General features: G+C 34.3%; 1 protein-coding gene across 1 annotated transcript in view; it reads right to left on the bottom strand.

The window, feature by feature from the left end:
• LOC136835325 (parapinopsin-like) overlaps nucleotides 1-13,309 on the bottom strand; it is a 384,012-nt gene that overhangs the window by 133,837 nt on the left and 236,866 nt on the right. Inside the window, exon 2 of the mRNA XM_067098671.1 lies at nucleotides 1,891-2,050. Within this exon, the coding sequence (XP_066954772.1) occupies nucleotides 1,891-2,050 (160 nt within the window). The remainder of the gene's footprint in view (nucleotides 1-1,890; nucleotides 2,051-13,309) is intronic.

The following is a 13,309-nucleotide window of genomic DNA, read 5'->3' as shown; positions in this document are numbered from 1 at the left end:
ATACTGTATCTTTCGTTAAAAACCATTTTGGTTATATAAGCGTCTCATTCGTTTTTTGAAGGAAACGAAGTCATACTACTTATGTGGAGAGCGTTCGAGAACTATAAGCAGTGTCAAAGCTTAGCATTAAAGTACGCTAGTTTTCTGCGACCGTGAATTATATCAGAACCCGACATTTCATATACTGTAGCATTTTGTTTAAAACTCAATAACGTCATCTGAGTAAACAGAATGATAATATATACGGAACAACATTCACTGGCTTTTCTAAAAAAAGGATCTACATCCCCATTCTCACATATAAGGTTACGAAATGTGTACATTTAAAAGAACGTATTCTTAAAAGAGTGACATTTCCTGTACGCCGAGTCCTGTAACCAGAATTCATTTTAATTGATCTTTCATAATCGTAGTATAAAATAATTTTCTAGCACAATCAAGGTCATTAGTTGTAAAACTACTTTGGTTTTTAAGAGCACGAACAATAAACCGCTGAAAACACTGGCAAATACTCTATCTATAGGCTGATTTGTGATGTGGATAACAGGCGAAGATGATTTCTACCCGAAGTGGGAAAGGGAAGTTCTATGGTTCTTCTTAATCTCTGACTGACACTAATCTTAAACGTATTTCTTTATACCCTTGTGAATTTATAATAATAATAATAATAATAATAATAATAATAATAATAATAATAATAATAATAATAATAATAATAATTTCGTCGTGGGTTTTCCATCCTTCATTCCCTCTAAAAGTTAACGCAGACAAGAACATATTAACTCCAGCAAAATTCCTAAAAAATTATATTGAACGGAATATGCTGGAGAAAGCTAGATTCATCCGCACCATTTCTTTTGTTCTTTAGATCTCGTCAGTACATTAAACGATGAGAGTTTAGCATGGTATAGTTCATAACAAATAAAATAAATAAATAAATAAATAAATAAATATATATACATATATATATATATATATATATATATATATATATATATATATATATATATATATATATATATGCAATATTCATTACCTCTTAAAGGAAATTTCCTTTGAATGCCATTAAATCTGATAAAAGAATAACCAAGTTCTTCACTTTTCTTTCTTCTGCACTATCCCTTTATCCTTACTTTTATACATTTCATCAATATCAGATTCATTTTCTAACTAGTCATCAAAGATTCCTTTCCATCTGCTTCTTTCTCGAGTATAAACTGACTTCTTTGAAGATTACAATAAAAATCTCCCCCGGTTCAACAAAATCTTTTTCTCTCTGTTTCGTCACTTTTATCTTATCTTAAGCCTGGAAGCTGAGGAAAAGATTTAAAGCAAAAAAGGGATACTGTTGACAGGAAAACATCTCCTAACATCGACTTCACTGTTTAGTCTTCTTTACCCTCCGATGGATTTGCCTTTCCATTTGCTTACAGTTTAAATTTTTTTAGCGCATTTCCTGGACGGTGTTTCAAAATAAAACGTTCTCTATTGTTCAGTAACATTACCTCTTGTAACTGCATGGTATTAATGGAAATCTTATGTTAAAACCATTTATTTACAACTAAAGTGATCCCAGTTTTGATTGTCACTGTTACCCAATCGTATACACCTTCACACACTGTTAGCACATTATCAAATAGAGTTAAAAACTTCCAAGGTCCTTTCATGTCAAAAGAGAAAAGAAAACAGAAAAGGCAGCGGAAAGGGAAAGTATGATGTTATGGTCTCTACTTACGAGGATTTGGAGCGGAAGACCGGAAAACACATTCCAAAAATAGGAGGAAGGGAAGGGGAAGCGGTGGTGAAGGAGTGGGAAAGAACCAGCCAAGTCTTGACAAAAAAAGGAAAGGATTAGGTTTTGAGAAATGGCAAGGAGAAAAACATACTCACCGAAAAAACCCATCAGGAAGGCGTACACGATACACGCGTGGTGGCCAAAGTTCCACCCCCTGTTAAGTGCAGCCACCAAGGAGATCGGGTTTCCCACCATGCTGATTCCCAAATCGGATATCGCTAAGTTGATCAGGAACAGGTTCAAGGGAGACCGCAACTGCAAAGGGAAAAAACACAAGGGTAAAGTCGGTGAAGGATCATGCCTGGATGCATCGCGCTCTCAAAAGAAGAGGAAAAATAGGTCTCCGCAACTCACGTTGGAAGACAGCCTCATGCGTGAACAACTACGCACATTGCTATTCACATTCATTAGTACCTAACGTATATGCGTTAGCGCATACACATACATACTATCACAAAATATACACACTTTCGCACTCATACACACACACACACACACATACAATAAATAAATAAATATATATATATATATATATATATATATATGTATATATATATATATATATATATATATATATGTATATATACATATACAGTATATATATAACATTAAGCACACTCCTCAACAAAGGGCGGCTCCAGAGAAACGACACACGATAATAATCGATACCATATTCCTACTTTAAATAATAAATTGTGGACGCGCCCCCTGTGCATAAAAAATCCTCAACATGCTTTCTTCAGATTTCTTGAGGTGAGGTCTTTTCTAGCCATTATTGTAGTCATGCAATCTATCTAACATTTTGAAGGTCTTCCTGTTCTTATCCTCCTATTCTTACAAATAGTACACTCTTTTTACCAAGCACTCATTCTCTATCCTTTCCACATTCTCAAACTATTTCAAATTGCACTTGTTCCTCCTTACACTTACCTTAACCTTATAGCATTTATGCATCTCCTTTCCCACCTTATGTCACATATACTACACAAACAATTCATCTCAAATGCTTCCACATGTTATTTTTCATTCACTGTCCTTATGCATACTTCAGTCCCATAAAGGAGAGCTGGCAAAACAATCCCTTAGTACTTCTAACCTTGGCTTCCGTAGGCACTCCAAGTTTCCTCTCAATCTTTTGCACTCATTCTGCTATCTTCCTCGATTTTCTATTCTGTGACTCAACTTTCCCACCTGCTATCATAATTTCTATTCCCAAATACCTATACAAATCAACTGCTTTCATTATTCCTGGTTTCAATTTACCTTTACAGTTCTACTTTTGCTTAGATTTCCATTCAACTTTCTCTTCTTGAAAACACTTCCACACTCATTATCTTTTGAGATTTTTTTAAACAATCCTCAATAAGTGTTATATCATCTACAAGCAAAACATCCCACACTATATTCACGACTCATTTTCTGAAATCACACAATTTTGTACCCACCTACTGTTCTTTCTTTATCTTGTTGCATCACTCTACCATGAATATGCAGAATAAACATGGAGCAATAACGCTTCATCTAAACCCCTTTTCCAAGCCAAATCAGTCAATACAACCTCTACTAAGCGGCTTAATTTCATCATAGATTTTTTTTACAAAACAACTTATTCTTTATGTTATACGTCCTTTAACTTTATACAGTAAGACAATTATTATCGCTCTCATCCATTGCCTCAGAAACCTCTCTTCATCCAGACAGTACTTGAACACCCTGGTCAGCCACTCAATGGCATTTTCACCACCAAACTGCAGCATTTTAATTATAATCCCATCAATCCCTGGTGTTTTTTCATTCTTGACCTCCTACCTGTTCTCCTTATGTCCTCAGCAGCCATTCCCTAACGCATTCTTCCACATACATTTACCCCTATCACTTGTTCTCATTTATCTTCTCCCTTTCCTCTTTTTCATGTAATGATCGTCAAAATACTTCTACATAGAACTTCATTCTGTTCAGACAGCATCTCTCCCTTTACGTCTTTTATTTGTTCACTAAACTTACTCTGTATATTTACAGCCTTACAGACCAAAAATTTTATTCCCCATAAGATTCTTCAGCCTCCCCCAACTTTTTTAGTACCAGAGTACTTTATCTCTTCCAGTTTCTTCCTGTGTTCTCGTAAGCTATGTTCCATTCTGCCTTGCAATTACGACTAAAATAATCTCTACTTCCTCTTTTAATGTCTGCACGTACAAAAAAGCGAATAGAGAATACAACTGCACGCTCATATATTCATGTTAATCAAGAACGAAAATTTTTCTTTAAGGAATTATTGAGATAAGCTTTATATAGTTCAACTTTTCACGTAACGCTGTTGCTAATGAAATATTCATATGTACTACTAACATCCTGAAAAAAATACAGAAAAAGAAATCCTTCCGAAATCCCAGGTTGTTTTTCTATTAGGGAGACTACATGATTTCCCACGGTATTTGAAACTTGTCTACAAAAATTCCTTTTTGGAATTTGATCAAAGGAGTGTCTGCCTCAGGCGTTAACTTTCCTTTGGAGATCAGGTTACGCAGTTTTTGTTCATCAGGAAAAGCGTTAATTGTATTAGATTACCTTCCCCTGAATACTGGATAATGAGCGTATTATTCTACAATAATTCAATAAATAACTCAATATTTTGAGAGCTCAAAAGCCTCTTGTGGAATGGAATCAACCGTCTAGTGTCGTTGTCACGTGGCCTCAGCAATGCGTCCACTATCATATGTGAAGGGTGACGAAACTGGCTCATTAATACATTTTACCAGATAATGAAAATACAGTCACACGTAGTAGATATTATAATACAAGTCCTCCTCCATAATAATAACTTTTACACTTTAAAAAACATCTTGTCACCCTCAGAAACATAAGCTTTTATGGAAGGCATGACGAATAGCTTTTACATTTTGTTGTCATGCAGTTGATGTGCTATTTCACCCTTGCCTTACAGAACCGGTGATATTTTCTGAGTATAGCTAAAGTAAACTAGAAACGTTTGAATGATCTCTGAGAAAAAGTTTGATCTTTCCAGCAAGTCCAAAAAATTACCTTCTTTGATTAGATGAAGAAAAATAATGCACAAAAATGTGACCTTCCAAGTCTCCGGTCATCTCCTGATTGAGCTCCTTTGACAAGGCTGGAGGTGGATGATTGTCTTCATAGAATAATGTTGATAATGGACTCTTACCTAACCTTATATGGCAATCCGAAGTGCTCAATGACAAAAGGCAATTAGTTGTATGGTAGCTTCACGTATATGTTTTTGTATATTATTTTTTGTAATCTGTTGTTCATATATGTGAAAAAGTTATAAATAATTCCCTACTAATAATATATATATATATATATATATATATATATATATATATATATATATATATATTATATATATATATATATATATATATAAACAAAAGGATCAGACACACGAAAATGTTCACCTTATATAATTCACAAGGATTAAATCTGCGGCTGCCAGGAATGCTATACCAAGCTATAATTGTCTCGCTCAGTCCCTGAAGTACCGGTACAATAAATAAGGTTTATTCCCTCTTACAAATCCTTTCAAAAGCAGTATTGGAATAGGAGTAGACCAGCCACTGAAATACTTACCCCTGTATTGAGCTACTAATGTAAAAGCAGAAATCAGCAAGGTTATGCAAGTTTCTCGAAGTTAACGACTATCACGAAAAGATGAAATTTGCCCTTGTTTGGAGCAATATTTGAGTTCCGTGGTTAATTCTTATTCTATTACCTTGTTTAATAAATACTGCACTGTAACAATAATGCCTCTAGGAATGTTACACAACATAAGCTGCCTCTTACACAGGAGACTCATGGCAAACTCGGCTTTTATCAGCATTTTGATTATGCCCATTAATTTTGTGCAGATCACCATTCTTAGTAAAAGTGTTCGTTTAGTTCTATGGCAGACGGTTAAGAAACAAACAGAAGCTGCAGACTTCAGTAAATAAAACCTAATTACAGCGAGAAACACTTTCAGTATCTACGAATTGAATTACGAAGAATCTGCTGATTGGGTCTCTGGGAGGTGCAGCTTGTAGGCACTATGTTGAACCAGTGACATTTAGCCAACTAAAACTTTACGCTCCACTTTCTCCTCTGTAGCAGCGCAACTGGGGTTCTGTGGTTTCCAGGAAGTGACCATGAACAGTGTTTTACTGTGCGTAGGTTGCCACCCTATTTCACATTCTTGGCAAGAATTACATCAAGTTACATAATATTACCTTTCATAATACATGTATTTTCTCAGTTACAAATGACTACATGAGCTTATTACTTCAATTATCGCGTAAAAATACAAATAACGCAAACACACACACATATATATATATGTATACATTTCCATATACCTATGTATATATATATATATATATATATATATATATATATATATATATATATATATATATATATATGAATATCTTTTCCTGTAATACTACAGTGTAATATGAATATAAAGAAGGCCCATAAACACTATTTAAACATTGAAACCATATATTTCATCTAAGATTTGTGCCCTGTTCACTGGTAGAATAGGGACAGGTGGAAAAGTTACAATGGTATATATACAAAAACATAAAGGTGTGGCCCTAGGCCTCCGATGTTATGGTGGTGGCGTTTCTTGGGAGGAGTTGTACATTCTCCTCCTTGAAACGCCACCTAACATCGGAGGCCTAGGGCCACACTCATGTTTTTGTATATATACCAATGTAACTCCACCCACCATATTCTACCAGAATGGGGCACAGAAGAAATTGAAAATATTCAACGTTCAAATAGTGTTTGTGTCTTCTTATATTCTATATATATATATATATATATATATATATATATATATATATATATATATATATATATATATATATATATATATATATATATATATACATATATACATATACACAGTAGTATATATATACCTGGAAGGGAGAAAAAGTGGAGCCCTGCAGTAAAAAAGCTAGAGTTGGTGAAGGGACAGATCTGGCCGTCTTTTAAAATACATGAGCATATGGAAACAGTGATTGGTGAAGAGAGAGCACAATTCGGAAGCGTTAGAAGGGCGGAGGAAAGGAAGACTAAGAAAGGTATTGGAAAGGAGGGGACTACATATCCATGAAGCGAGAGTGTGAGACACACAGGCAGATTTGGATGATGCAGTACATGTGCATTTTCGGTCGCTGTTGATGAACACCATACTTAAATGTGAGAAGCGATAGTCTTGTGGAAGTTTACTTGCAAATGGTGTCCATCCACGGTTCAGAAGCTAAAGTTTGGAAATGCCAATGAGATCTGTGTTGACTTTTCTCTGTAATCCCCCAACCCCCGCCCCCTAGGGGACCAAAAGCACTCAGCCGAAAGTTATGATGCGAAAACAGTTACCGAGTGACATAAAACCTCAGACAATATCATCAAAGAGTAACCACTGCATAATGAAACTCATAATGTGAGAAACTCCAAAACAATTTCAAAAGATAAAGAGACCACTGCCTTACAAAAGTTGCGTCATTTCAGCAATATTAGGTTCCACAGTTGTTAATACTTTGAAATACAGCATTACATCACTTTACTAAAGTTATTATCGCCGTAAAAATTGTTTTATGTATTATTAGTATTGATCGTGTACCTCCTCTGTAATGCTTTGGAAACAATTAAGAGTATACAGGATAATGCGGCAGATATTTGGAGTTTTAAATTAAATTAAATAACATAAAATTGTACACTTCCTAGACGAAATTTTGTGGCCAAACTCACCTGCCCAACTGCATTCTTTACCGCATTTTCCACTTGCTCTTATGGACCTTTGTTTTTTCTAAAATGTACCGTCTCCGTTTCTAGTTTTATTTTAGTATCGCGTGTCTTCCTCTAATAGAGCAGGATGTATACCCGGATTCGCTTTTTGTTTGGTAAAGAATTCAATAAAATCTGTTGTCAAGGGAAGTTGAAATCTTTAATGGTTTCAAAAGCGATGATTGGTTTCAGCATAAATTTTACAAGGAAATTCGGATTACCTTACCACAACACACACATACATACATACATACATACATACATACATACATACATACATATATATATATATATACATACATACATATATATATATATATATATATATATATATATATATATATATATATATATATATATACTGTATATATAGGTTAATAAGATGTCGGTCTAAAGTTGCAAAATATTAATAAGACAAAAGAATGAAGGTGCCAAGTGATAAAGAAGTTATAAAAAAAATAAGAATAGCAATAAATTCAACTAAGGTCGTTGTAAAGTAACTTGCAAACAGTACTGAAAAGATTAAATTCGGACGGCATCTTCCGATTGGCGTACATCGTAATAATTTGAAACCTATTGCTGTTCAACATTTTTTTTCAATTTACTGAATCTTAAGGTAACAATAAACTCATCAGTAACCGCCTAGTAAAACTGATCAGCACCTAGTAATAAAAAAAAATGTAATAAGTGGACTTTCAGACGCTCCTTTGAAAATCACAACCTAAAAACTATATGCACGTACTGTGATAGTACTGTACTGATAACAAGTACCGTAAAGCTAACAATATCGCAAGAATGGGTAATTAAGGCATGTTAAAAATGAGTTTTAAATCCCTGAGGTAGTTTATTGCAAAGACATTTCAAAGCTCTACAACTTTCCCAACATGAAAGCTATGTCATTTTAGTAATGCTCGGTGAAGTAATAAGGAGTTATGAGCATGTGAAAAAAGTTTATGGACATTTTTGAGCTTCAAAGGATCAATTTATGCTGTAATTTTCCAGACCTAGTTAGTGTGGCTCGTCTATCTCCATTAGTAGAAGCCAAAAATGACAAGGAAAAGACTGACATATCAAAAATTTTACCCACAACATTTCTCTCTCTCTCTCTCTCTCTCTGGAAGATTTTCATTTGGACTAATACGTATAGGTCCATATGCGGTCTCTCCTTCTTGGCCATCTTGCATTAACAAAACCATGAAGTCAGGAAATCCGCAGTCAGAGATTATATCACAGGTGACAGTTCAAAAACTGATTTGATCCTGAAGACATATGAAAAACAGTTTCCGAAAATTTCATCCGTTAACAATACGAGATTCGAAACGAGTGAGTTAAATACATGAAAATCAGTTTTTCAATGGATCATCTCTATAACATTAGAATAAAAAAGAACAGTGTTTTTGAAATATAATCACTTGATATTTTGCTTACCTCATTGTGTAATGTGGACCAGAGGTACTCCTATTAGCTCAAGATTTCTATAACGGAAAATAACATAATATATTTTTATAAAATGGTTACACCAGCCACACACACACACACACACACACAGTGAAATGCTAAAATATTGAAACGAGTTTCAACTATAGAATGATGGACAGAAACAGACTCCTGAAATAAAGAGCGACAGGCAAAATGAGACAAGAAAAGTTATTGGCCCTACGAGTCATTAGACTTTTACAGGTCTTATATAGAACACGGTCGCTTAGCAACGGAGTCCTTTTCTATATTTTACAAAAATTACCATAAAAATAAAGAGGCATAAATCGCAATTTTTCTGGAAAATGTGGCTGCCGCAATACCTTTTAAAAGCTGAAACGGTGAACTAAAAGTTATTGGTCGTCATTGGCAGTTATTGTTGGAAACTGGGAGATGTCAGAATGCTATTACATTGATAAAAACTGTGTATGCCTAAAATAATTTTTTTGTGTGGATGCGCGATAACGATGCATCATCTAACATTTTTTTTTATAGAAATATGAATGTTCAAAACATTCTGACTTATTACTTGAAAACATAAAACTTTGAAACGTTATTGCTGCAACAGATAGATTTTCATGGGAACAGTAGCTTCCAAATAGGACGTGGTTCAAGAAAATAAAACAGAAATAAAGAGAGAGAGAGAGAGAGAGAGAGAGAGAGAGAGAGAGAGAGAGAGATTAATCCTGTAATGAAATCCCCAGATTAAAAAAAACACGTAACTTTATAACCTTCTCTCACAGCAGTACCAGATCTGAAAAATGGAAAAGATAAAATCCATACAGCACGTCGGACATGAGAATTAACTCTGTGTTTGTATTACAGATGGGTTTTGAATATGACAATCCGGGATGGGATGCATATTCCCCAACTGTATTATGGTTCGCCCAGACGAGTGGGCGCCTCGTTTTTTTTTTTTTTTTTTTTTGCCATGCCTCTAGGTTAAGGTTAGGTTAGGTATGGGTTAAAGTTAGGATAGCTCAGAGAAATTCCCAATCTATTTTGGGCGTGGTAAAACATATTGAGATTATTTTCAAGAAGATCATATTAGTTTAAGATATGGCGTCCCGCTTTTTTAAGGTCCAACTATGAGATCCGGATTCAGCAACGGATCTTTCCTAGATAGTGACTCCCAAGGGTTTTAACCAGTATGTACCACCTTTGCGGTGTGTTTAGGCAAGGCAGTCGTTGGGGATTTCCCAAAGCATGAACAAAATACAGTACATCATAAAAGCACACCAATTAAGAAATATTAGTTTGAGACAACGACCCTGAAAACTTTTGGGCTACTTCATTCAGGAAAGATGCAACAAACCAATCGCAGCACTTTGAGTTTGGTTGCAAGAAAATATGATTTTATCTACATGAAAGCCATATAGATCTCTCATTAGTACTGGTCTACATGACAATAAATGATTTCAAAATATACTGGGTCAGGGGCATATTTTCTCGTCATTTGTATTATTGCTGTTATTCTTTTTCTTTTTATACAAATACTTCCAGTACTTACTTATATTTTTTTGTGTGAATTGTATTTCTCTTTGTGTACACTACATAGTTTTTCTGGACAGAAAGACGTCATAAACTAACTTTCCATTTCGCAATCATATCTGTTCAACTGTGAGACATAAGATTCGTTGTGCGATGAACCCCGAAGCAACAGGCTTAAAGTAAATAAAATAGTTAGTTTTTCTATATGCGACACAGAAAAAAAAAACTAAAACAAAATGAAGAGTCAGTGGCAAGGAACGAAGGGAAGCGCATAACAGTTTCTCATATTAAATAGTGAAATTCTTTACTTTCTAGTTACTGCTAGAGGCAAACAGTACAGAGACACTGCGGGAGATTCAACTCTCTCTCTCTTGGGAGATACAAATATAGATTTGTAGGCCCCTCAATACAGAAACCAACCCTGTTCGACAGAGTAATGCAGTACTGAAGAGGAAATGAGATGGCTCAGAAAGGTGAACAGGATCTGTCTATCGATTTATTTAGTTACTTTTTCTAATTTTGGTGGATCGTTAGATTCAACACTTAGCTTTCCCAGCATTCAGTTTTCTTTGGTGCAGTTACAAACATTTTACTGAAAAAAAATGGATAACAGAAACAGAACTGACTGATTGCAATAATTATATAGGACGGTTTTGCCTCATCATCCCTTAAACTGTAAACGTCAAAGCTACAGGTTCGTAGAATATGAAGAGGGCCATGTGTATCTTGGTCTCTTTAGTCTTCAGCCGACCGAGTATTTTCTCTTGTAAATTCAAGGCTGAGTTTGATTGCTTTGACAAAAGAAAAAAATTTAAAGCTTCTCTCTCTCGAGCACATACACACTAACGCGCGAACTTAGAGTTAGGCTTCGAAGATTTCAGTGTAACAGACTGTTCATGAATGAAATGTTATATTATCACTGATCATAATTAAATTTATCTTTTATAACTTCCAGATATTTCATCCCATCGAAAAAAATGTTGCATAGAAAATTACTGTATAAACCACATAAAAATCACATACCTATGAGTTTTTTATTCTCTTTAAATGACAATCATTTCTGCAAATGTTCTTACCCATGGAAATGAAAATAATGAATCAGGAGCACAGTCCTTTATTAAAAGCAATATTTGCTAAATAATGATATTCCTTGGTTAAGGCCCTGAAATATAATGATAATTTCTTGACCTGAAGTAATATTCAGATGTGCAATCATTATCAAACTTGATGCACACACAGTTGGAGAATTTCATTTTTATGACTGAAAAATTACAAATTTATCAAAAGGCTGTAAGAGCAATCAAAGAAAGGCAGTACAAGAGAAAAGGTGAATTGTACCAGCTCTGGATCTGTGCACAGATATTATTTAATGGCCAGATCTGTATCCTGCTGATTTATCAGAAGAATATAAAATGTAAACTTGTAATGAGAGTTTCCCATTTCATGGATATATATATATATATATATATATATATATATATATATATATATATATATATATATATATATATATATATATACAGAGTATATATATATATATATATATATATATATATATATATTATATATATATATATATATATACTGTATATATATATATATATATATATATATATATATATATATATATATATATATATATATATATATATATATATATATATATATATATATATATAGCTAGAGATAGATAGATAGACAAACACATAAATGGGGCTATGATGCATAACCTGAATCTGTTTTTCACAAAAAAGATTATATAACATATGGCTTGCAGTTCAAAAATTACCAACGTAAAACATTCTCTTTCTCTCTTTATCTTTCCCTGTGTCTCTGTCTTCTCTTCCTTCGTCAGTTACCGAGGGGACGACGCCAGTTCAGAGAATTGTTTCCACCAATCAATCACTCGCACTTCCTCATTAATGCGGGAAAGGGGGAGAAGACCGTCCCATCACTATCTAAGACTTAAAACGCATCAAGCGCACATCCATGCCGAGAACGACTTGGGAAATTATTGAAGACGGTTGCCAAAGTTTCTTCGTTCGATCTGTTTTCCGATGGGGGAGAATCTTTTCTATGTCATTTCGAATTGCTGAGAGTAACAAAAGGGTCACGGATTATGTGGCAGGACTGGTCCTGAAAATCAATTGACTTGAAAACAAATGTGACAAGGTCCAAGACAAACCAAAGAATGAGTCCCCTATATTCTCTCTCTCTCTCTCTCTCTCTCTCTCTCTCTCTCTCTCTCTCTCTCTCTCTCACGATAAAGCGACGACTAAGTTGTTTTTTCGAGTGAATTATTAAAAATTGAACATCATGGAAGTGTCTAGCAATAGTGGTAAGAAGTGGAGGAATCTTCCTTGCCTTGCAGATACACAATATGATGACTTGGCAGGGAGGGAACTAGGCTTTCTTATCTTTGAGATCAACAACAACTCCAATCAAAAAGATGCAAAAATATTCACAGACAAATTGAAAGGATATGATCCTTCAACCTGGAGCAAGTCTACAGAAAATACAATGAAAATAACTGAAGGAGTACCAAAGAAAGTTCAAGTAATCAAAAGACTTATAAAGAAAATTTACATCAATCAACACGTTCCAACAAAGAAAATGAATAAGGTGAATATAGTGAATATATTGATTGATGCAGTAGGAAAACGAATGTCTACAGCATGTAAACTATGTAATGTGGAGTATAGCATTGTAAATCCACAAAACCTGATAAGGAAATGCTATGCA

The sequence above is a fragment of the Macrobrachium rosenbergii genome, chromosome 55 (assembly GCF_040412425.1).
Source record: "Macrobrachium rosenbergii isolate ZJJX-2024 chromosome 55, ASM4041242v1, whole genome shotgun sequence".
Classification (NCBI taxonomy): domain Eukaryota; kingdom Metazoa; phylum Arthropoda; class Malacostraca; order Decapoda; family Palaemonidae; genus Macrobrachium; species Macrobrachium rosenbergii.
The sequence above is the reverse complement of the archived record's forward strand: the minus strand, read 5'-3'. Positions and strand labels throughout refer to the sequence as shown.